This window comes from Convolutriloba macropyga, chromosome 4 (assembly GCF_964194025.1).
Source record: "Convolutriloba macropyga chromosome 4, txConMacr16.3, whole genome shotgun sequence".
Taxonomy (NCBI): Eukaryota; Metazoa; Xenacoelomorpha; order Acoela; family Convolutidae; genus Convolutriloba; species Convolutriloba macropyga.
Window position 1 is genome coordinate 8,706,109 of NC_134471.1, and position 24,292 is coordinate 8,730,400.

General features: G+C 36.5%; 1 protein-coding gene across 1 annotated transcript in view; it reads left to right on the top strand.

Moving 5' to 3' along the window:
- LOC142337451 (uncharacterized) overlaps positions 1 to 24,292 on the top strand; it is a 47,651-nt gene that overhangs the window by 5,643 nt on the left and 17,716 nt on the right. The window contains exons 2-5 of the mRNA XM_075386679.1: positions 16,038 to 16,398; positions 20,094 to 20,354; positions 21,274 to 21,465; positions 21,858 to 21,993. Coding sequence (XP_075242794.1) covers positions 16,044 to 16,398; positions 20,094 to 20,354; positions 21,274 to 21,465; positions 21,858 to 21,993 — 944 coding nt within the window. The 5' untranslated portion in view covers positions 16,038 to 16,043. The remainder of the gene's footprint in view (positions 1 to 16,037; positions 16,399 to 20,093; positions 20,355 to 21,273; positions 21,466 to 21,857; positions 21,994 to 24,292) is intronic.

The following is a 24,292-nucleotide window of genomic DNA, read 5'->3' on the forward strand; positions in this document are numbered from 1 at the left end:
TGTCATATATTTTAAGAACACCACCAAAAGCCTTCTCAGTGGCAAAAATTTCACCTGATGTGTCAATTTTTGCGTCCGAGTTCCATATTGGTAAGCCATGTACTTTATTCATGTGTTGCACATAGGAAGAGTCACCAACAAAAAGTTTATTGCAATAAAGACAATATCGGGGTCTGAATGAGATGCTTTTCTCTCATGTGATTTTCCATTTCAATAACCCCACTTCTTTCATAACCGCATGCATGGCATACAAAGGAATTATTTTCTTTGTACTGTTTATGGACTGTTTGTTTGTGACGTCTGAGACTACGCTTGTCTGAAAGTTTTTTGTTGCAAATAGTACAAGTTTCGGTACTCATTGATATTCCTTAGTTTCAAAATCAAATTGAGTTGTGATATTTAAAAAAATCCGCTAGTGCCGTCAGTCGTTTTGAGTCGTGTTTGGTCAGTAAAATGCGCAGGACATTAAAACAACGTTTAATATGTTAGAGTAAAAGTTTCTAAATTCATGTTTTAAAGCAAGCCGAAATTGAGGGAATTAAAACAAACTATTACGAGTGAATACGCAAAGACAAATGCAAAATTGTGTATAGCACAATTTACAATTTCATGTTGAGTCATTCTTTTGGAAAGCGGTTTTGTTTACAATTTGTTTATTGACTCAGTTTTCTTTGCTCTGCATACACAACGAAACTAAAATTGTTGCTAAGACTCTTATGTCAATAATAAACCGGTTCTCATGTTTGCCAAATTATTGTTAATTAGACAAGAGATAAAGCGATAAATTTTAGCGTTTGTTTAATCAACATAGTATTTCCGCTATTTGAAAACCTTATTGTTAAAGAAAATAGAATCTTATTGATAAATTATTGATTGCCAGATTAGTTAAAGAACCGTAATTGGTTAAAGATCATGTTCGAACCTGATCAATGAAAAGCATACATGAGAAATAATTAATTTTAAAGCGATACAAAATTAAAACAACATTAAAACAACAGAATGTAGAGCAAGTAATATTTTTTTTATAGGCGAGACAGTTTGATTACCTTCTTTGATGGAGCATAACAATTGCTTAGAGGTGGAGTCTCTTCTTCATCAGAAAAATTGTTCGACAGTGAGGGAAGCTGCTTTTCAGGCGTTTTCGTCGAATCTTTATCCGGTTGCGATACAGTTTTCATATGTCCTCTTAGGCTGCGCTTATCCGAGAGCGTTAGATGACAGATTTTACAATCGACACTATTCATTTTCGTTAGTTCAAACTTAAACGTTTGTGGAACAAGGAAAGAAAACTAGCCAAAGGCTAAAAATTTTGGGACAATGCCTGACTTTTCAAAAGATTTTAGATATTTGAATCAGAAGCTAAAGAAAATAGTTGTCGTGTGTTTGTAAAGTTAAGGCAAAATGCAAATGACAAAATCGAGTATTGGGTTGTCACACATTTTCACAACTCTCTAACCCAATCAGAGTGCGCGTATTGTTTATTTAATTTTGCAACTGAAGGCTACTGCTCGGCAAACGTTTTGTTTACATTTGCAACTGAAAGCTACTTCTGAGCAAACAGTGGGCCTCTAGTCTCGCAGACCGTTGTGCCAATAACAGAGATTCAACTGTTTACCTGCTTTCCTTTTTTTTGTTTGCTCAGTGCAGGTAGGTCAGTCTGCGGGGTTATTTGTTTACCCCAGTTTTGTTTTATCACTAGTATCGCGTACTAGTATCTGCTGAAAATTGTTTACTGATTTTTTGTCATGATATGAAAATACCCAAGCTTCAGCTGGTTTTAATTCTACCCTTTTTACTTTTGTTTATATGTTTAATACAATCTTTCATCCACTTGTTTGTTCAATGTCTGAATTTTTCTGCAACGCTTAATTCCTTCTTCCAAACATTCATGCTATGTTTGATGCTGAGATGAATCATGAGTGAAAATTAAATTAAGAACTAGTTTAAAGAAGTAAACACAAAGTTCATACGTTGAAACACAGTAATCAGCCAAAAATAAAAAGTTCAATATGTACAATGAGTTTGACGAAAGTTTGTTTTGTTTAGAGCCGAGATAACTTGATCACCTTCTTGACTGGAGCGTAACACTGATTTAACGGAGGAGTTTCCTCGATGCTAACCTCATCCAAAAAATTATTGGAAAGTAAAGGGAGACTCTTTTCCGGAGTTTTCATGTCACTAGGCGATTGAGATTGATCGAAACTCCAAAAATCTGATATCTGCTCAACTTCTTCTAGCTGTCCCAGTTGATTTTCCCAAATTTCAATGCACTCATGATCGTAGTCTGCAAAAAGTTTTCTTGTTCGCTTTGTCAATTTTTTGACATCCTGCTTTTTTGTTCGAATGGGAGTAATACATCCATAATATCGATGAGCATATGGAGACTCTTCTTGTCTTGGTGATTTTTCTGGCGTTTTTGTAAGATGAAATAAATCGTTTTGTTTTGTGTATTCAAGTATTGGTTCAATGTAATTAACTGGAACAATAAAGCTGTTTTTTGTGTGCCATAATTGAGTCTTGTCATCAAAGCTTTCCTTCACAAGGACAATATTTTTGAAGTTGTGACACATTCGCACAAGGGTTCTAGTACCTCGCTCACTTGTTTTTGCAATTTCTAAATATTCAGCAGCCATATTACAGGTGATGGATAAACAATTGAGATGTTTTTACTGATTTTCCGGATTTAAGCGGTAACAAAGCAAACAGTTTTCTTTCGAAGGAAAGTTTTATAAAGACTTAACAGCAGAGTCTAAAACCAATTCTGAGAACAAGAGAAATGAAAACTTGTTTTTATATGGTATGGAACTGAATGGAAAAGCAGGATGAAAGCAAATTCTAGAAGAAGGTTAAGTAACAAAAGACTTGCAGTAATGTAATAAGGAGCCAAAGAACTAAAGAACTTATACTGATCAACAAGAGAGAACAATGGCGGAAAGATTGAAAAAATTGTTGCAGACCGATTTGTTTATTTGAATTAATCATTTCATCATTATTCCGTCATGTCTATAAATAGAATTATGTCATATTGACCTAAGTTGAATTGGGGTGCTCTCGGGAAATATAAATAGACTCGAGGAGGCGAGCTAATTTATCCATTGCTAATGAAAATTTGTCAGTTTTTAGATTTAAAGGTCGGGACTTGTAAAACTGTTTTCCGCTATGGCCTTTATAATGCTTGACCCGGCGATGTTGCATTAGTGAATGGAAATTTTTAAATTGCCTTGGACAATTGTGACATTGAATGGGTCTTGAATCAGCAGGGTATATTTTTTCCGACCTTTTGAATTTCATATTTCGTATAAACGTCATAGCTGATATAGAGGAGTATAAATTTGTGTACACGCTAGGGTGGGTGGGTTTGTTTGCTCAGCTGTTATCTTGTCTAGACATGTTGGCGTGGGGTTTGAAATTGTTTACATTCCAATAAACAGTAACTTATTAGTCATTCATCATTTCAGATTACTTTGATACAGTTTGTCTCAATATATGCAACATTATGGGTAATGTTTTGTCGAAGGATGCTGAGTACAGTGACTTTCATTTGGATCTCTCGCTCAATAAAAAACGGCTTGTTAGGGCTGCTGTTAAGAATTATCAAACCACTGGCACCTATTTATCCTTGAAATTGTTCAAACGTGATAGTGAACAGGTCGACTGGGATTTCAATCAAAAAATTACACTTTCGGCGCCAGAGTTTCGGTTGATATGTCAGAACATAGAAAAACTAGAACAAATGCTTGATCAACCAGTTGGCTTGATCGACTCACTTCTAAAACCGGATTCAACTGATGACTCGAAGCGTCCAGCAAAACGGGCTGGCAAAACACCGACTCAGCGCCAAAAGAAGATACCAAAAACATCTGTAACAGTCAATGAGGAATCGGAATAATTTCTCTTATTACTTTTGCTTCCTGTCATTGTTTGTGCTTTCATAGTTATTTCATTAGCTTTTTCTTTTTCGTTCGTTATGGTTGAGGCAATGTATGAGAACAGTCCCGAATATTTCAAGAAATTTCAAAAACGTTTCAAGTACAATATTTGTGAGACGGAACCAAAACTTGAACACACAACAATTGAAAATTATGCATATGGTTATCATTCATCTGCTACAGTTATCGAAGGTTGTACATTTGGCTCCAATCATTATCATGTTATGTATGAATTTGGTTCGCAGGATGATAATTTATTCGATTCTCTTTATGTACCTGCGGTGATACCGTGTCTCGTTAACTGTTTCAAATTACTTATTCAGCCTACGCAAAAAGACTTTGTTAAACGCGGTGCAATAATTTCACGACTACTTGTTGCTGTTGAGTACCTTTCAAAATCAACTTCTTCTTCAGTTACCAAGAACCAGAAACAACTTCCAGCACCTTTGAGTGAGGCAACAGCGAAATCTATTAGTACTTTTACGGCCAACAAACGTTCTTCTACAGTCCCTGATGTAACTATAAAACGATTTTGCCAGCTTATGCTAGGTGAACACTCCTCAACTCTTTATCAGATAATGGATATTCTGCTTAGTGGCCATGGGAGTTTTGTGCGAGAATCCTCAAACTCTTTCATAACCTTTCAATTTTGTAAAAGTTGATACTCAAAAAAATGTTGTTGTTTCAAAATTAAATTAACTTTTACTTCATATGTTTTACAAAAGCTAGCAACTCTAATTCATTTACATCAGGTATGAATGGAAATTTCTCACTATAAAAATAATGAGCAATATATATGCAAAATAAACCACAAAGCTGGGAGTCTGATGATTGCAATGGAGACTGAATGTCTCTTCTATGTTCCATGATATCCATCATTATCTCCAAGTCTTTACACTGTTGTAAACGGTTGAAAATATCCTTGTAGGTAGTCAAGGGTAGAGTCAATGGATCCGCAAAATATATTATTGGGTATGCATATCGTTTAGCTAGCACTACCCAGTGGGTTCCAATAGAGTTGGATCGTGATGCATTAACAATAAATGTGTTGGTTTGCAAGTTCATAGGAAAATTATCAGCGGCATAAACCCCTCTGAATTTGAATTTGAGGTGTTTACACTTTTTCACTTGAAGATGAATTTGGTCTTCGTCCATTAGTATGTGATCATGGGAAGAGCGTTTTTAGATGCGTTTCTTGCAGAGTCAATGTAGATAGTAGATGCTTTTTCTCCAAGAAAAAATATTTCAACATTATGAGCTAACGCTGCATCGAACTTGAGCTCGACAGACAATGATGAATTTGTGAGCTCTGGATGAATAAAGTCATGAGTTGCCTCTTGAGTGCTGGTCAGATCAAATACCATTATATAATGGTTTGCGAACTCACTCAGAGGTATTCCATGACCATTTTCTACATAAGCTAATGCACTCATTGAATTGTAGTACAATCTCTTGTAGTCAGTTGTTGACATTGGAGTTCCAGCCGTTGCAAAACCATTTCGATAAATGGTTATCTCTCTTAAACCAAATTTTTGATAATGGAATGGATTAGCGGTGTTGGTACCGATGAACGCTGTACCAACGCATAATGCAACAATGACTCTTCTGATTGGCTCTTTAGTGAAAATATCCTCATGTTTCCAGCTTTGTTGGCCTGTTGTAGCCAAGAATGTTTTGGTAATTACTTCATTGTATCGGTAAATTGCCGGAGTTTTCAATAATGTCTTCTCAATTGCACCTACAACATTATCTGACACCGTCATCTTCCTGATAAATAAATTAGCCTCATCTATTTTAACCTTGTAGTGTTTGGCTGCGTCTTCGCTGATGACGGCAAAGTCATCTTGAGATCTCCTCATTGAAATGCGTAACGTAACTCCACTAACCAAATGTTTCTCACATGAAAAGAAATCAACCGCCAACTTTCCATATAATGTTATGCGTGCGGATTGTCGCACTGTTCTTTTTCTTATATCTGATGTTGCTGCTGGAATAGTGCCGGGGTTTTCTTCATACTCGTAACCCTGACATTTCAGCCATGTTTTCTTTGCGTCTGTCCCATGAGAGAATTCAGTTTCTATGAAACTTTTGTGTGCATAGTGTCCATTAGCTGTTGAAATTTTGATACCATTTGCAGAAACAGTACAGTCGGCGAAAAGTGAATGAAGGATATTATTAGCAAAATACGGAAGATCACTGGCATTAGCGTCACCAGCTGTGTAGCGCAAATCCGTTCCATCTGTTTGAAGTATTCGACACTTGATCTCCAGGTAATTTTTTTGCAAGTCAATAAAATTGTTGCGATCACCAACAACTTCAAATTCCAATGATGATCCTGAAGCCGAATAAAGCGGTCCTGTTTTTTGCTCGAATGATTGATCAAATGTTACCAGCAAAGGTGGTTTTTCAAATAAGTCTAAAGAACTGTGAGTGGCTTCAGATGGTATCACAATATTAGTTCGCATTTTTCACTCGCGAGAAAAAATCCAGACGACTTCTTTTCGGACGGGGTTTTTGAGAAATGATTCTTCTGGTTGAGATTTTTCGTTTTTGGTTTGAACGAGGTCTCGTGTATTGTCGCCTTTTTCGTCTAATTATTTTACGGCCTGATGCAATACGTGATTGAAGAGATCCACCTATTGGTTTGCGAGCTGTTTTTGCTACTGTACTTTTCAGTGCTTGTTTTGCTGACTTTCTTCTGGTTGCAACTTCTACTAACTCTGGTGCTCCCTGAACCAATAAATCACGACCAATCTTTTTCGCTGCGGGCCAGAGAAATTTGCGTGCTAATGGCAGAGCAACTCTTCCAATACCTGCAGCGAGGGCTCAAAAACCGCTGCCTCTTTGTCTGTAGTGTCCAGAAAAGTGCGGCATTGATTGAGATGCTTGATTGCTGTAGTATGTCTCCATATCAAATAATTTTTTGAAATTTTAAACTGACTATAACTTTTCCGGTACCAGTAAAAGGAATTAGTTTTCCAGTTTCGTTTCTCAACTCTACCTGGATGTTCTGAATATTGTTTGATAATATTGGCTTGTAATCCAAATTTGTGTAAGACTTATGGTGTATGGGTGTCACTGTGTTTATGCTACCGTTTCTCAAACGTCTTTCAGACTCAATGATTTTTATTACCGGAGCTCTCACATCACCAACGTTTTGATGTTCAATTATATCAATGTATACAAATATTAGCTGTGATCCGCAAGTGATATCAACTGGAAAATCTCCAACATGTCTGTTCAAAGTGTTGCCTGCTTTTTCTGACTTGTAACCAATGTGAATAAAACCAGGATTCGAAATATCTCTTATTCCTTTAAAACCAAGAATACTGGGGACTTCTTCATCTTCAAATGACAAACCTTCGTTAGGCCCAAATTTCAAAACTAACTTTTGCGTTACAGTGTCAAAATCATAGTCAAAGTTTTTCAATTGAGCGATTCGAAAAATTTCTTCCAGAAGCTCTTCTGAACTGTTGTATATACCTTTGCGAAATCTTCGAAGTTGTCCAGTGCGGTTATGTGAAGCATCAAGTTCAGCGCCAGAACTGACATATGCAACTATTTCGGCTGAGTTTATATTGTTGATGTTTGATGGAAATGATATTGAAGCAAGGGCAACTTGCCAATCTCCATCTAACTGTAATGGTTGGGCGAGTTGATTTCGAAACTTGGCCATAGTATTATTGGTAAAAATTCCCATTGATGCATTCGATATCAAATCAATAGTAAATTCTTTATTAATACTCATGTTTAGTCTTCGACAGGAAGGACGTTCACTTGGACTAATTCTGGTTCATAAAATTTACCTTCAATTATAACGTTGTTTGCGTCTATAAGGTTGTATGTTGGTGGACTAAGGGTGGCAACCTTGAATACTGTGAAGACTTCGTCTGTGTAATTTTGTTTGTAACCTTTCCTAAATGTTTCGTCTGGCTTTGCAATCCGAACCAGGTCTCCTTCTTCGTATTTTGGCTTGTACTTTTTTGTGCTAATTGCTAAGGATATTAGAAACGGTGCATGTTTTTTGAAAGTTTTATTAGGCGCAAGTTGGGTAACACGATTAACACGACTGTTTATAGTATTTACAAACTGGGGCAATTGCTTAATATAAGTCCAAGTCCAATTTTCCTCCAGGTATTTGTGAATAATGTTTTTGATTGATCGAATATTCCTCTCAGCAAATGCCGACTTGGTTTCGTTTTCGGTTGTATATAAATGAATCTCCTTCTTTTCACAAAATTTTTTGAATTCACCTTTAAACTCGGATCCCTTGTCTGTCCAAACTCTTTCTGGTTTTTTCTGTTTGATCATTTTTTTGAACGCTTCAACAGCGTCTTTTGCATATAAAGCCTTCATTGGTTGCACTCTAAGGTATCGCGATAAAACATCAACAGCCACCAGTAAATATTTGACTCCGTTGTTGTGTTGGACAATTTTATCCATATACGCCACATCGACAGACCAGATTTCGTTTATTCTGTATGCAACAGCTTTTAGTCTCTGAAAATTTTTTCTGAATTGTCTGTATTTTGTGTATGGGGCTTTCGACTGAAGGTATTGAACCACTTTGGATCTTGGTAAACCACTGGCTTTCTTCAAATTAGCTATGCTACCAAAAGCTTCACTACCTTTTGTGTATAATTTGTTCAATTGTTTAACGTGAGAGGAAGTAATTTGTCCACGAGCTAGACGGTTGGATTTCGTCTTTTGCATCTTCAAAGCTTCCTTCATCGTCGCCAGAAGCTTTTGATTCTTCTGTTCTCGAGACTCCTGATTCTTCGTTTTCTGGTTCATCCTCAAACAACTGTAACTTTTCGTTTAGTGATAAGGCAAGAAATTTTTTTGCGTATGTATTACAAGTTAATTGTGAACTGATATCTAGAAATGTCAGGACTTTGTAATGTTCAAGTGAAAGCTTAGATGTTTGTTGTAGATCGTAAAGAAAATCTGCGACAAGAATTCCCGTGCTTGACTTAGTAACCATTAGTCTTGATGTCTGATCAAGCGATAGAGATTCTGACTCTTCCATTTTTTCCAATGTTATGCTCGCTTTTTCAAACTTTTTTCTGTCAAGGTGTTTAATATCTCTCAAAACTCGCTCCCTGATTTCAGTTGAAATTTTTGTATCAATTTTGTCATCTCTAGTCTCATTCAACTCATCTTTGATATTCTCCAAAATATTATCGGTCTGCTGTTGCGTGTCTTGTTGCGTGGTAGAAGGTGCTGGTGGAGACTTGCTTCTTTGCAACAGTGATATTTGTTTTGCTTTCTCTCGGACATTTTTATTGTTGAAGTTGAGCAATTTGAGGTTGTTCATTCGCATACATTTGACGAGGAATTAGCACAAACTCTTCAGTGTGCATTTTGCTCCAGAAAAGCAATACAAGGTAACGCAATCAGTTTAATTAGACGAATTCCAGAATCTGATCGAAAAATTTTGATTCTCTCACTTTTTTCAACTCGCCTGTCTGCAAGTTTACGTAGTGGTTTCTCGAATTTTTTTAATTCAACTTTATTGATAGGTACAACTCCAGAGAGTACGTTCATCACACAGTCACTCAAGAACCAAATGAAATCGCCCTGATGTAATATTTCTATTTGAGCCGTGTTCTCATTCCTCTTATTTGCCCATTGCTTGAGCATAAGCAAATGTTTCTTTTTCATTTGTAATTGTTGTAATGACTGCTTCAGGGGACGAAATGTAAAAAATAGAAGGATCCGGTCCAATTAGTTGCGATGAAAAACGTAAACCCTGACTGGTTTTTGGATCGAGATCAATCATCAAATGTCCAAAGGGCTCCGCAGTTGCTAGTTTGTATGCTTCTTTTATCAGTTGGAGACAATTCAACTGTTTTCCAAGATATTCAATTTGTTGAATGTCACGAAGCGACTTGAATAATATTATGTGTGTTGTATTCAGATCAATGGTTCTGGACCATTTGCTTTGATGGAACAAATTATGCTTGACGTATATAACATGTAATTTGCGATGACGTCCTGAGGTAGCTATTTTTACAAATTCTTTATCGTTGAAGATTTCTTCACATGAATCGTCATAGATAAGTAGACAATGCGATAGATTTTTTGTTATATCAAAGCCTGAGTATTTTAGAAACTCAATCCCTGGTATAACTCGTTGCATATCTTTGAAAAGTGGTTGGAACTCTGTAAAAATAATAAATTTTTTCAAAGCGTGGATAAAAGGTCGAACCTTTTAGCATTCGAAATAAGAGTTCTGTTTTACCACAACCACTTGGTCCTACAATAGACATGAATACCCTGTCATGTGTAAGAAGAATTTTGTTCATAGTTTGGGATTAGGTAAAATGTAACCAACTAAACTCGATAAGAGAGCAATCCAAATTGATTTCTCTTCACAGCTTTCTGATAATAGAAAGAGCATAGAGAAGCAAAGAATGATCATTAAGACAATGATACTAACTTGAACAAAAAATATTACTTCGGACCTTGGTACTGTTGAATTTGAACAACAACGCCATGGGGGCCTCTCTTTGTTGTTCACATCAAATACTAAATTACTGATACCGGCGTCAGCCTCGTCTCTTTGATTCATTGGAGAAAAAAACTCAATTGAAAAGTGAATTGAAACAAGAATGATATAAAATGTTAATTTTTTGAATTATTCACTGGGCAACTGTTTCATGTACCAGAACCCAAATAAATTGAAACCTTTAATCTGACTTTTTATCTCTAGTTTATAACAAACTGTTGATGAGTCATTTTCCTCGAACGATGGTTGATTGAAAACTTTTTCAACTTCGGGGTGCTCCAAGACATATAACCGCAACTCATTCGGCATCTCATTTAGTGATAGCTCACGTTCTGGTGGTGATTTTTTCAATCTAAATTGAGGAACTTTTTTGTCCGCCCATTGCTTCCAACGTGGGATTCGCTGCTCTTTGGGGGACTGCATAGGCTTCGGGTTTGTTTTGTTCATAGCCATAATTGAACTGATTCCGATGTTCTCGAGCTCTCTGTTTATTTTTTACGTACAGTTGGAAGTGATAGAAATTATCTATCACGGGCAGGAAAGCCCTAAAGCTGTCTAGCTCGTCGGGAGAAAGAGTAATGGTTGCAAAATAACGTTTTGCTGCTGCGCTATAAAGCGGGATGTAACGCGGTTGTTGTGCTGTGTTTGGCTTATTGTTGAGATAGTTCGTTCGGTTCTGTTGATCACTTGAAAAATTATTCTGTATTGGTGGAGAGGGATCCTGAACTCCGTTGAATATTATAATGGGCTGATCGTCAAGTGGAGTCAAGCAAGTGAATATCTTCAAGTTGTCTGACAGATAAGTTGTTAAGGTGGCCGTGTCTTCTCTGTGCATCACTTTGTGTCCACTGTGAAAATATTCTTGCTTTACGTTCCGCGCAGTGATTTGATAATTGATCTTTTGTTGAACGAAAGTTTGATTGATGATAACAGGAAGGAACTTGTTCTTCTGATATTATCTCTGAGATTCGGGGACAATTTAGATCCTCCAGATTATAAACAGTTTTTTGTAAAAGCTGACTGAGGAGCTCACACTTTTCAATGCCTTTGGCAAAAAAATTTTTTCGTGTGAATCGGAAACTGAAACTCAGACAGATCGGAAACTGAAATTCAAATCACAGTAAGGTATATCACCTTCGTCCCAATCAAGACCGTGTAGGTTATTGGTCAGCCAAATAACAGTTTGTCTATCGTGTGTGGGTAAATCAGCGAATTTAAGTGGCGGTTTGAAAAATATTGTATCGTTGTAACTGGAACACAAACTGAGTTCTTTTATAATGAATCCAAGTGACTTGAGTTTGAAACCTTCGAGATCGAGGACAATAATATTTGTGGTTTTGCTGCCAAAATTTTCTAGCATTCCAATTCACGAAACAATTGTTAATGAAAAATTTTCACTGATAGAATGAATAATATTCCTTTCAGGTGTCCAAAAAGACAATTGTTTACTGGTGAGTAACGGAAAGCGTAAACATATCCAGGGCCTTTGTTTCGGCAATCTTTTATAAATCCAGCGGCGTCATGTAATGCAGCATGAAGTCGTAGCACTTTGCTCCGTTTCAATAAACGATCTAGTCTTGAATCATCAATTCCAATGAAACCACCATAGGGTCTAAATTTAAGTGCTATTTCTCCGTCAACTTCTGGATCTAACAAAGAACAAGCAGCTACGAAATATAATTGTCGATAAGATATGTGTGTATAATTTATGTTACCTCTCAGTGATAAAACTTTCTCATGAATGAGCTTGATGTCTTTTGTTCCTATTGTGTTCATTATTTACTGTTTACTGAACGTGAGCGTTTAGAGTTTTTGTTTATAAATCTTTCAATTCTGATTGGTTGTCAACTTGAATAATAAATCAAGCACTCCGATTGGTCAATTTATTTTGGAAAGTTTTGTGACCCTGAACATGTTTGGGCATGATCTGATGACTCTCCAATTGATATATCATTAATGATTTTATACATCTACTAACAGGTTAGTTGTTTTAATGTTGTTTTCACCAATTTATGTATGCATTTATGGACATAAGTGATTATGACCATAATTGTGTACATACTTAGGTAAAAACTTGTTTCCTTGTACAACTCTGGGTTTTTTATCTTTGTGTATGTATGTATGTATGTATGTATGTATGTATGTATGTATGTATGTATGTATGTATGTATGTATGTATGTATGTATGTATGTATGTATGTATGTATGTATGTATGTATGTATGTATGTATGTATGTATGTATGTATGTATGTATGTATGTATGTATGTATGTATGTATGTATGTATGTATGTATGTATGTATGTATGTATGTATGTATGTATGTATGTATGTATGTATGTATGTATGTATGTATGTATGTATGTATGTATGTATGTATGTATGTATGTATGTATGTATGTATGTATGTATGTATGTATGTATGTATGTATGTATGTATGTATGTATGTATGTATGTATGTATGTATGTATGTATGTATGTATGTATGTATGTATATGTGTATGCATGTTGTATATGCATATATGCAGTTTTGTATGATGTATGCAAGTTGCTATATATAAGTGTTTATGTATTTAAAGCAGGATGGCGCAGGGGGAGCGCGCTGGGCCCATAACCCAGAGGTCGGTAGATCAAAACTATCTCCTGCTCAACCTTTTTACGTGAATTTATAGATTTTTTTTGTATGCATATGTGTACTGCAGTTGAAATATTTTACTTAAATCGGAGGTTGTGTTTGGGTGTGGTTGGTGTAGGTGGGTGGCGCGTGTTTGTGTGTTTGGGGGTTGTGTTTGGGTGTGGTTGGTTTAGGTGCGTCGCTCGTGTGTGTGTGTTGGCTGGGCGTGTGGGTTGGGCATGTGTGTTGGTTGGTTGAACGTGTGTTCGTGGGTTGGGGGTGTTGGTAGGGGTGTGGTTGGGTGTTGGGCGTGTTGGTTAGGGTGTGGTCGGGTGTTGGTGGGTTGGGCGTGTTGGTTGGGGTGTGGTTGGGTGTTGGTGGGTCGGGCGTGTTGGTTGGGCTGTGGTCGGGTGTTGGTGGGTTGGGCGTGTTGGTTGGGGTGTGGTTGATGCAAAAAACATGATTAACACCGTATCACATCTAATAGAGACAAAAAATCAACAAAGATTTTGGACCCTATTTCTCAAAAAATTTTATAAGTTCTTGTCCTCCTATAGGACAAAAATTCGATTTCCAATAAAATCTTTTCTGACTACTTTTATCACTCACAAAACGTGTTTCACAACTATTTGCATTGATTCAAACCAAAAAACACAAAAAAAAATTTTTTTGACCCCATTTCTCAAAAATTTTTACAAGTCCTGATCTCCTATAGGGCAAAAATTTCAAAATTTGAAAAAATTTTTTCCGACAACTTTTTTTACTCAAAAAACATGTTTCACACATTTTTACATTGATTAAAGCCGAAAAAACGCAAAAAAATTTTTCGACCCCATTTTTCAAAAATTTTTACAAGTTCTGATCTCCTATAGGGCAAAAATTTCAAAATTTGAAAAAATTTTTTCCGACAACTTTTTTTTACTCAAAAAACATGTTTCACACATTTTTACATTGATTGAAGCCGAAAAAACACAAAAAAATTTTTCGACCCCATTTTTCAAAAATTTTTACAAGTTCTGATCTCCTATAGGGCAAAAATTTCAAAATTTGAAAAAATTTTTTCCGACAACTTTTTTTTACTCAAAAAACATGTTTCACACATTTTTACATTGATTAAAGCCGAAAAAACGCAAAAAAATTTTTCGACCCCATTTTTCAAAAATTTTTACAAGTTCTGATCTCCTATGGGGCAAAATTTTCAAAATTTAAAAAAAATTTTTTCCGACAACTTTTTTTACTCAAAGAACATGTTTCACACATTTTTACATTGATTAAAGCCGAAAAAACACAAAAAAATTTTTCGACCCCATTTTTCAAAAATTTTTACAAGTTCTGATCTCCTATAGGGCAAAAATTTCAAAATTTGAAAAAATTTTTTCCGACAACTTTTTTTTACTCAAAAAACATGTTTCACACATTTTTACATTGATTGAAGCCGAAAAAACACAAAAAAATTTTTCGACCACATTTTTCAAAAATTTTTACAAGTTCTGATCTCCTATAGGGCAAAAATTTCAAAATTTGAAAAAATTTTTTCCGACAACTTTTTTTTACTCAAAAAACATGTTTCACACATTTTTACATTGATTGAAGCCGAAAAAACACAAAAAAATTTTTCGACCCCAAGTGTCGACGCCCAAGTGTCGACGCCCATTAGCGGTAAATTCTCAAATATGAAAAACTGGATCTGAATACTTTTATCATACACAAAACATGTAATCGCAATGCTAGCAATAGCAGTGCTTAATTTATATCACTGTTCTAAACGGACAAACAGACCCCGCAGCAAACAGTTAGTCGTAACAAAAACTGGGTCAAGCTTGTAAACAAATTGAACAAAGTTAAAATCAACCGAAAAGTTTTCCATTTTCGGTCAAAAGGGGGGGGACAATTTTTGCAATCTATAAAATTTTTGGAAGTGTCCCACCCCGTAGTAGACGGGCGTTCCAAAAATTGTCCAAGCAATAGCAGTGCTTAATTTATATCACTGTTCTAAACAAACAAACAGACCCCGCAGCAAACAGTTAGTCGTAACAAAAACTGGGTCAAGCTTGTAAACAAATTGAACAAAGTTAAAATCAACCGAAAAGTTTTCCATTTTCGGTCAAAAGGGGGGGGACAATTTTTGCAATCTATAAAATTTTTGGAAGTGTCCCACCCCGTAGTAGACGGGCGTTCCAAAAATTGTCCAAGCAATAGCAGTGCTTAATTTATATCACTGTTCTAAACAAACAAACAGACCCCGCAGCAAACAGTTAGTCGTAACAAAAACTGGGTCAAGCTTGTAAACAAATTGAACAAAGTTAAAATCAACCGAAAAGTTTTCCATTTTCGGTCTAAAGGGGGGGGGACAATTTTTGCAATCTATAAAATTTTTGGAAGTGTCCCACCCCGTAGTAGACGGGCGTTCCAAAAATTGTCCAAGCAATAGCAGTGCTTAATTTATATCACTGTTCTAAACAAACAAACAGACCCCGCAGCAAACAGTTAGTCGTAACAAAAACTGGGTCAAGCTTGTAAACAAATTGAACAAAGTTAAAATCAACCGAAAAGTTTTCCATTTTCGGTCAAAAGGGGGGGGGGACAATTTTTGCAATCTATAAAATTTTTGGAAGTGTCCCACCCCGTAGTAGACGGGCGTTCCAAAAATTGTCCAAGCAATAGCAGTGCTTAATTTATATCACTGTTCTAAACAAACAAACAGACCCCGCAGCAAACAGTTAGTCGTAACAAAAACTGGGTCAAGCTTGTAAACAAATTGAACAAAGTTAAAATCAACCGAAAAGTTTTCCATTTTTGGTCAAAAAAGGAGGGGGACAATTTTTGCAACCTATAAAGTGTCCCACCCCGTTGTAGATGTGCATTGCAAAAATTGTCCGTCCCCCCCCCCCCCCCCCCCCCCCCCGTTGAGGTTCTAGTCACTTTCCTTTACTACTCCCGTAGCCGTGCAAGCTCCACGCCCTTAATTTTTTTGTGGTTTTAGGTATATATGGTACGACAAGCGGACATTTTTGATAGCTCTATCAACGTTACTGATGAAGAAACTGGAGACTCACTCCAGAATATTGAGAATAATGGAAGTAACTCAAACGTTGTTTCAAACGGAACTCATGAATTAACAAATGGACACAACGGCGGGAAGCCAAATGGTAGTGATCAAACCCAAGAAGGTTTAGCGACTGATCAGCAGGATGTAATGGAAAGTGGTGAATGTGGAGCTGGGGGAAGTAGTGAAATGGTGCTTCACAATACAGCTGGTTGGAGGGCTCTTGAGTCGTACATGGCATGTCTAGAACATGTCATGAATGCTATGGCACAATCTATCAACATCTCGGAATCAGATGGTGAGCAATTTGTGATACTACCAGTACTTGGTCACGGGACTGATATGTTCTTGGAAAGTACCTTATACAGAAATAAAGGTTTTTGTTGCAAGCTATTTAATACAATTTTTTAAGACGGAAAAGTGAGTTAAGGATAATGCAATGGCGAGTTCTTCCTTGAACAGTGTTGCCACATTGGTCGTTGTGATTATAGTGAACACAGGCTCTCCGACACACCCCAGCCCCCTCTCCCGCGCCACACACGCAAAACCCCCACCCCATCTACCCACGTCCTAAACTGTGTGCATTTTAGTTGGCAATAACTTTTTTTGTTGATTCCTTTTTTGATATGTCTGATATAGGCAAATTTAGTTCATATTGCCCGACTCTTCGATTCGTTTCCGGTAATCTATAGGTTTTGTTTTTTCAGCAGATTGCGTTTGTTCAGGCGTTTGACCTAAAAGTGCAAGGAGTCACCCGGATTTAACTCTCTCAGAAAAATGAGTTTCAAAATAAGTGATTGAAGTTTGTTTAATTGCTCTCAAAAGAAGTTTGTCGCAATTATAATAATCCTGTCGGTCTTTTTTTATGCGATTTTAAGCTTGACCGATTTTTCGCCTGACGCTTTTGACTTTTCGTACCAAAAACAGGATAAACAGGTAGCGCCTAGCGGGCATTAAGTGCTTTTAGAGCCTTTCAGCTCTGTTTCACAGCTCAAACGGTTTTGGAGACTTATACCTATGGTGTGAAGGGCGGTTCTTAGAGGTTGAAGAACCCTCCACTGTTTCTAGCTACTGACGAACAACCGCTCGCCAAAAACACGCAAATTTATACTATTTTGCACAATTTTTTCAAGCTTTTTGAAAGTTTTCGACTTTTTTTGTTTTTTAGCCCTATGTGTCAAGGAACCTCCTCTAGGTTTTAAAAATAGGTTACTGCGTAGTTTCTAGTGGTAATGGAATGGTTTCAGCATTTTAACATCACAAATTTTAGCAGTTTTTGATAAAACGTGCAATTTTTCAAATTTGTGACGTTTTTCCTTATTCAGGTCTTTCCAGACCCATGGGCCAAAAACTTTTATCAAAAACTTGAGAAAACTTGTTAAGTTTTTTAAATAAATTTTTTGATTTTTTTAGGTTTTTTCAGACTCAAGAGCCAAGAAATCTCCTATAGGGTTTGAAAATAGATTACTGTGGTATTTCTAGATGTAATGGAATGTCTTGCAGGATTTTAAGATCACGAATTTTAGCAGTTTTTTGAATTTTCAGGTTTCTCTAGCCTCAAGAGCCACGGAACTTCCTCTAGGGTTTGATAAATTGTTACTGCATGGCTTATAGATGTAACGGAATGTTTTTCAAGGTTTTATTATCACGAATTTAAGCAATTTTTCAAAATATTTGCAATTTTTTCATGTTTCTGAAATTTTTCTGGCACCAGGGGCCCTGCGACCTACCCCAAGATTTGATAATAAGCTGCTGAATGGTTTCTAGAACTAATGGAATTGAACTCATTATTTTAATGACTCGTGTTTAGGCAATTTTTGGATAAAATTTTTATTTCAAATTTTGATTTCCCAACTCTATTGATCTTTATGGAGACTTTTTCATGCTTGAAACAGGGATGCTGGATAGTCTCTTGAGACAATGAAATGGTTTTTAAGATATTGACATGTTGAATTTTAGCAAAATTTGTTAAAATTTGCAATTGTTAAATTTTTCAATTTTCGTTATCCTAATTGAGTTTAACGAGCGTTACTGGCCAACGAAACTGTTTAAGTCTTGGAGATGGGTTACTTAACAGAACTTTTTAGACAACAAATGGTTTTGAATTTTTTTTACTGCGAAGTTAAAAACGTTTGTTTCTAATTATGCTTTTTCAGTTTTTTCTATGATTTGTTTAGAAAACTAGAAGTTGCAAACTCGAATCCCATCATGGTAAATATCCCTATCTCACTTTCTCTCTGTCACTAAGGGGTTCTTTCCTTTTTTCTCGTTCACGTTTTTGTCTATCGCTCTATCTCTCTCTTTCTCTCTCTTTGTTGATGTCGCAACTTCAGCTGCTGTTATGTGACGTAATGTCATCATCTCGATCCTCGTTAACAATGAGTTATTGTGGAAAAGTTTTTATCATAAATGACGTTGCAGGCACTTTTTAGGAAATCATTGTTAGTTTCTCTCAAAAGCAATTTTTAGCAGATATTAATCCTGTTTGTCTTTTTTGCTTGGACGATTTTTCGTCTGACCCATTTGACTTTCGTCTTCAGAAGCGGGATAAAGAGGGAGCGCCCAGTTTGTATAAAGTTCTTTTAGAGCCGTTCAGGCCACTAGTCTTCAAGTATGCGATTAACAGAAACTGTTTAGGAGACTTATACTTATGGTGTGAAGGGCGGTTCTTAGAAATTCATCGCACTCCCCCACCCACCCACCGCCCCCACATCAGCCCTCAATCCACTTTTGCATCCCGCTGCGTTGCACTCCCGCTGCGCTCACCTTACACCCTTTCAATTAATCTAAAGCTAGTCTCACTAATGCTTTACTAGCAATTGAGGAAGCAAACCGCTCGCCGTTCGTTTGAGAGCAATTCGCCCGACGTTAGTCGGTTATGTTCTACATTTAATCGATTCCTCTGACATAGCCGCGCATGCCCCCAGCGTACCATCCCCATATGGTTTACCCTTAAATTGCTGGAAGTTTGTTAACTTGTTGTTTTTTGAATGTTGAGCAAAATTATTGTTCCCACATTTTTTTAAGTTAATACGAAATCGGCTCGTTTCCAGAGTCGTGCGTCAATGCTTTTTAATTCATCATCTTCCCACCTTTGAGCAGCTGTATTGTGTGCGTGGCATTTTACTGTATTGATTTTGGTTAATCGTCTGATAGATTTCTCAAAGCGTATATGACGTACATCACACAAGAAAACGACTTCACAGTCTAATCGAAACTAAATTGAGAATATGAACTAAGTAAAAAATTTTAGAGGTAAACGAAAAGAGATAATTAGACGATTTTTAAACAAGACATTTTTAAACAAGACATTTTTAAAATTCTATTTGATAATGAGAAATTGAAATCAGAATTTTGATTAATATCTCAAACGAAATTTGTAGCAATTATATTAGTCCTGTCGGTCTTTTTTATGCGATTTTTCGCTTGACCGATTTTTCGTCTGACGCTTTTGACTTTTCGTCCTCAAAAACGGGATAAACAGGTAGCGCCCAGCGGGCATTAAGTACTCTTAGAGCCTTTCAGCTCTGTTTCACAGCTCAAACTGTTTTGGAGACTTATACTTATGGTGTGAAGGGCGGTTCTTAGAGGTTGCCCCCCCCCTGTTGACCCCCCCCCCTATTGCCTCCACCCCCACCGCGCTGTTGCCCCCCAACCTAGTGTTGCCCCCTATCAGCCCCCGGGCACCCCCCCCCCCCCCCCCCACGTGGCTAGCTACTGATGAAGCCAACCGCTCGTCGGTCCTTTGAGAGCAATTCGCCCGACGTTAGTCGGTTATGTTTGAAATGTTTTTTTGTCAGGGTCCCAGTAATCTTTTTCGGCTAAGGGCCTCTATGGTCTATGTTGCGCCTCGTTTCCGGAAATCTTTTTGTATCTGTCGTAATACAATGAAGGAGCAATGGAAGAAAGGACAATTCCTTTAATAAGTTATGCTTGTACGAAGGCAAATCTGCTGTAGCTGCAGGTGCTTTTTGTGCAGTTTCCTCTTTTCAGGGCTGCAACCAAACAATTCAAATATCGACAATGAACTCTGCAACCTCATTGCCTCAGCAACTGAACACAGGAACCGCTTCGTTCGCGAAATGTCGCACCATGTTCTAAGTTCACTGGTTGCCATGCATAATTTGAACTCTCAGGATGAGTCCGCTCGGTCATTCACCCGCGAAGTGTCTCTGCTTATTGCGAGAGGACTCTCGGATAATTGGAGTCAGGTTCGAATGTCTGCATCTGTTGTGACGCGGAAGCTGTGTGAACGTAAGTGTTGATCAATAATGCCCATTATTAGTGAAAAATAATAGCTAGGTGCTAGTTTACGTCGGTTTAGGAGTGACTGATATGACTGCTTTTCGTGATGCTTTTTTTTATTTTATCGAAATCACTCTCATTCGGAGTTTCGTTATGCATTGATTGGCGATAGTTAACTACAATAACACAAATCAAATAGGCGAAGGATCAGTGAGGTTACTTTTTAACACTTTCCCCATTATCTTCATGAGTATAATCATGACGCTTGAATTACATTGCGGTTGCTGAAAAATGTACATGGGTTTGACATTCTCGCAATTTTCTGCTTTAATTTTTTTTTTGACAATTTAGACTTAAATGCTATTTATAGATATTTTTCAGTTACAGAATTTTTCTCGAGGGGAGAAATATCTTTACTGGTGTCCTGCCAAAATGGCCAATATCATAATGTCAAATATTCCGAAATAGCCTATATTTTAACCTGCAGTTAAATTCATCAGAATAAATATTTCGCTTAATAATGCCTAATGTAGATAGTTTACATTGTATTGAAGTTTTAGATGAGACTAGTGTATTTGAGCTCACCTCAAGCTCAGTGGTCATGCCTAAGCCACCAGTGAGACTTGAATATGAAACTATTACAGCCAACCATGAGATCAAATTATGTACTAAGGTATGATGAAACAGGCTCGAAATACCAGTTGCTCTTTTTTAATCGGTTTATTCAATATTTTGGCATTAGAAAAATTGACATGTAGCAGGAAAAATTCGTAGAACAATTGTCACGTCGTAGAAAATTGTCATTTAGAAGGACTGCATCACAACTTATCGAATACCAAGTTACGCAATGTGTGCCAAAATAGCGTATGTCAAAATTCACAATGAATGCTCTTTGGTCAATAAATTTCCAATGTCTTCCAATTTTCAGTGTTAACCAGAGACAACCTCAATCCACTCTTGCCAATCCTGCTGCCTCCGATGTGTCTGAACAGATACTACATTGCGGAGGGAGTGAGACTTTTCTCTCAGCAGACGTGGCGAGAAGTCTTCGCTGACACAGGCAGGCAAATTGTCTGTGAATACATGGGGGATGTTGTTGCCTTTTACGTCCAGCAATCAGGCTTGCTGTTATTATAATTAACGATTTTTTTAATTAAAAAAGTCGAATCGAATTTAGTCAATTCTGTATCTGTTTCTATCTAAATTATTTGGCTCAAACTATGTTCGGCAGTGTGCTGGCTGTTTGCTTGTAGCCGAATCGTCGTTCGAAGTGCTATAATGATACTTTTGGTTTCATAGTGAGCCAACACCATTTTACTCAGGGTTTTTCACTTACAGGTTGCTTCTTACAGGTTTCAATTTTCAAGTATTACCAGAATCATAGATTAAGCGGTTTTATTTTTTTAAAAAAATAGGCTTTTGTCAATTGTTTATGTTTGAATATCTAATATAACTGGTATAAATAGAATATTTTACTAAGAAATTCTCAGCAAGCCTGAATTGATTATACAGAAGCGGAGAACCACGCAGTGAGAGAGGCAGTATGCGCATGTGTGACGGAATTAGTCACTAAGATTGAAAAGGAGGTTTTGAGTGTTCACGTGGAGACTTTGTTGGAATTACTCATGGTATGCTTCGACGACGACAGGTAAGAGATTATTTTGTAAAATTTTGACGCCAAAAGTTTTGATTAATCCCTGAGATGGAGATAGCTAAGATGAGGTATTATTGGGCCTGCTTTTTGTTCTTTACCATTCAAATAGTTAGAATTGTATTGAAGCGCTGTCTTTTTACAATTCAAAGATTATTGCACGAGTGGTTATGAAACAGACATAAAAATCAAGTCCGCATTTTCGTTGTTGAACAAAATTCAAGAGCGGAAAGAAGAGAGTGACTTTTTTGTTCATTCAAGTTTTTGAAAGACGGTTTTTTAAAGTTTGCGCTAAGCGAGTGAAATTTTTGGTTCATTTGCAGCTTTTCAAAGGAGTTTTGTGTCAACTGTTGCCTTTTCGTCCACTGTGGTTTTTCTCAATTATTTTAACCATTAATTGATTCTTTGGAAAACTCCTTGACAATCTGGCGCAAGTAGATTTTTGATGCAATTTGAGCCATTTTTGTAATTTTACAGTTTTAGACCATTTTTTAGCACTTTTTTACTGTTCAATTTTTCCAAGTTTTTTTTTGGTTTAAAATAGTGATAATTTTGGTCCTTTTGTAAAATTTTTGTTTAAATGACAGTAGTTTTGAATTGTTTTTTTTTATAGCTGCGAAGCTGTAATCTGAGCGTAGCTATATTGGTTTTTACAATCAAAAGTTTTGGATTGTAATGGTCTTTTCTTTGACACTGGTTTTTACCTTTTAATGTCAATTAGGAATCATGTTAGTCAAGATTTCAGTCACGTTGGAGTAGTTAAGCTCTCAGTGAGGCGGGTGGGTAAAAATTGTTGTCTTGGTTTTTTAGCATTTGAGTTCGAATTGTATTGAGGAGCTGTCTTTTTACAACCTTAAGATTATGGTCATTCATTTTTTTTAATCGTTCGAGTGGATCTGAAACAGAACATAAAAATCAAGACCGCATGGAAAAAATAAATAAATTGTTTCCGTTTTTAACAGAATTCAAGAGCGGAAAGAAGAGAAAAGGGCCTATTTGTCAATTCAATTTTTCGAAAGACGGTTATTAAAAGTTTGCTCTAAGCGAGCGAAGTTTTTGGTTCATTGGCAGCTTTTCAAAGGAGTTTTGTTTCAACTGTTGCGTTTTCGTCCAATGTGGTATTTCTCATTAATTGCTCTTGAACGAAGTTAATAGCAATTATTGTAAACGTGTGTGTCTTTTTTATGCAAAATTTTTGCTTGACCATTTTGTTTTTTCGAATGACTTTTACGCCCTTGACTTTTTGAGTTTCGCGTGGTCTAAAATTCTCTCTCAATCACAATTTCAAGCAGCTGAATTCAATTGGCGGCAATTTAATAATAAAAGTCAAATGAAAAGTTCGCCGAAGTGCCATTTTTCACTTTAAATCTTAATAGTGGTATATGTTAACCTCTAATGTGTTTGTTTGAAGCCCACTATTGAACTTCTTAGTCCCATTTAGGCTCCCACCCCTCCCCCCGGCCGACTGAAGTAGGCTGCAGTTGATTAGAGCTCCCACTAGTCGTTCGAGAGCAATTCTTCCGACGTTTAGTCGGTTATGTTTTATTTTAACTATTAATTGCTCCTTCGGAAATTTTTTTGACCACCTGGCGCAAATAGATTTTCGATGCAATTTGAGACAATTTTGCAGTTTTAAATAACTTTTTTTGGTTTCCACTTTTGGTAAGTGTTTTTTTGGTTTAATCTAGTTCTATTTATTTTTATTTTAAGCTATTTTTTGCAAGTTATTACAAGGCTCTTGCTAATAGAAGTTTGGGTTAGCTTTTTGTGAATTGAGTTGAAAAGTTTTATAATTTTTTCACTTTTTCCTTTTTTGTTTTTTTTCCTGTTTAGTTTGTGTGTTGTTGCTACTAATACAAAAATGTTTGGTTGGTTTTTTGGAACAATTGATGTTACTTTGGCATGTAACCATTTTTGTAGATTGCTTCTAAATTGGTATTAAATTTTGATTTTAAGGTTCCTTCATTTCTTTGCCCTTGTCTTGCACTGCATTTTTCATTTGGTTTTGTATTATTTTGCTTTCTTTTGTCTAGCTTTTGAATAGAGTTGATGGAAAGGAATCTAACTCTATTACACGATTTAATGCAAATAATTGTTTTGGAGTCGTAACTTGTGAAGGATTTTAAGCTGAATGTTATCAGATCTAGTTGGTGTCCCTAGAGTGCTAGTCTCCTGTTACCTTTGTCTTTTTTATTCAATTTGATCTGTGTAAGTCAGTCAAATTGATTTTTTTTCTGAGGCATTGCTTGAGGATATGTTTTGACTTTGTTGTGTCAATAAATGATTTTAAATTACT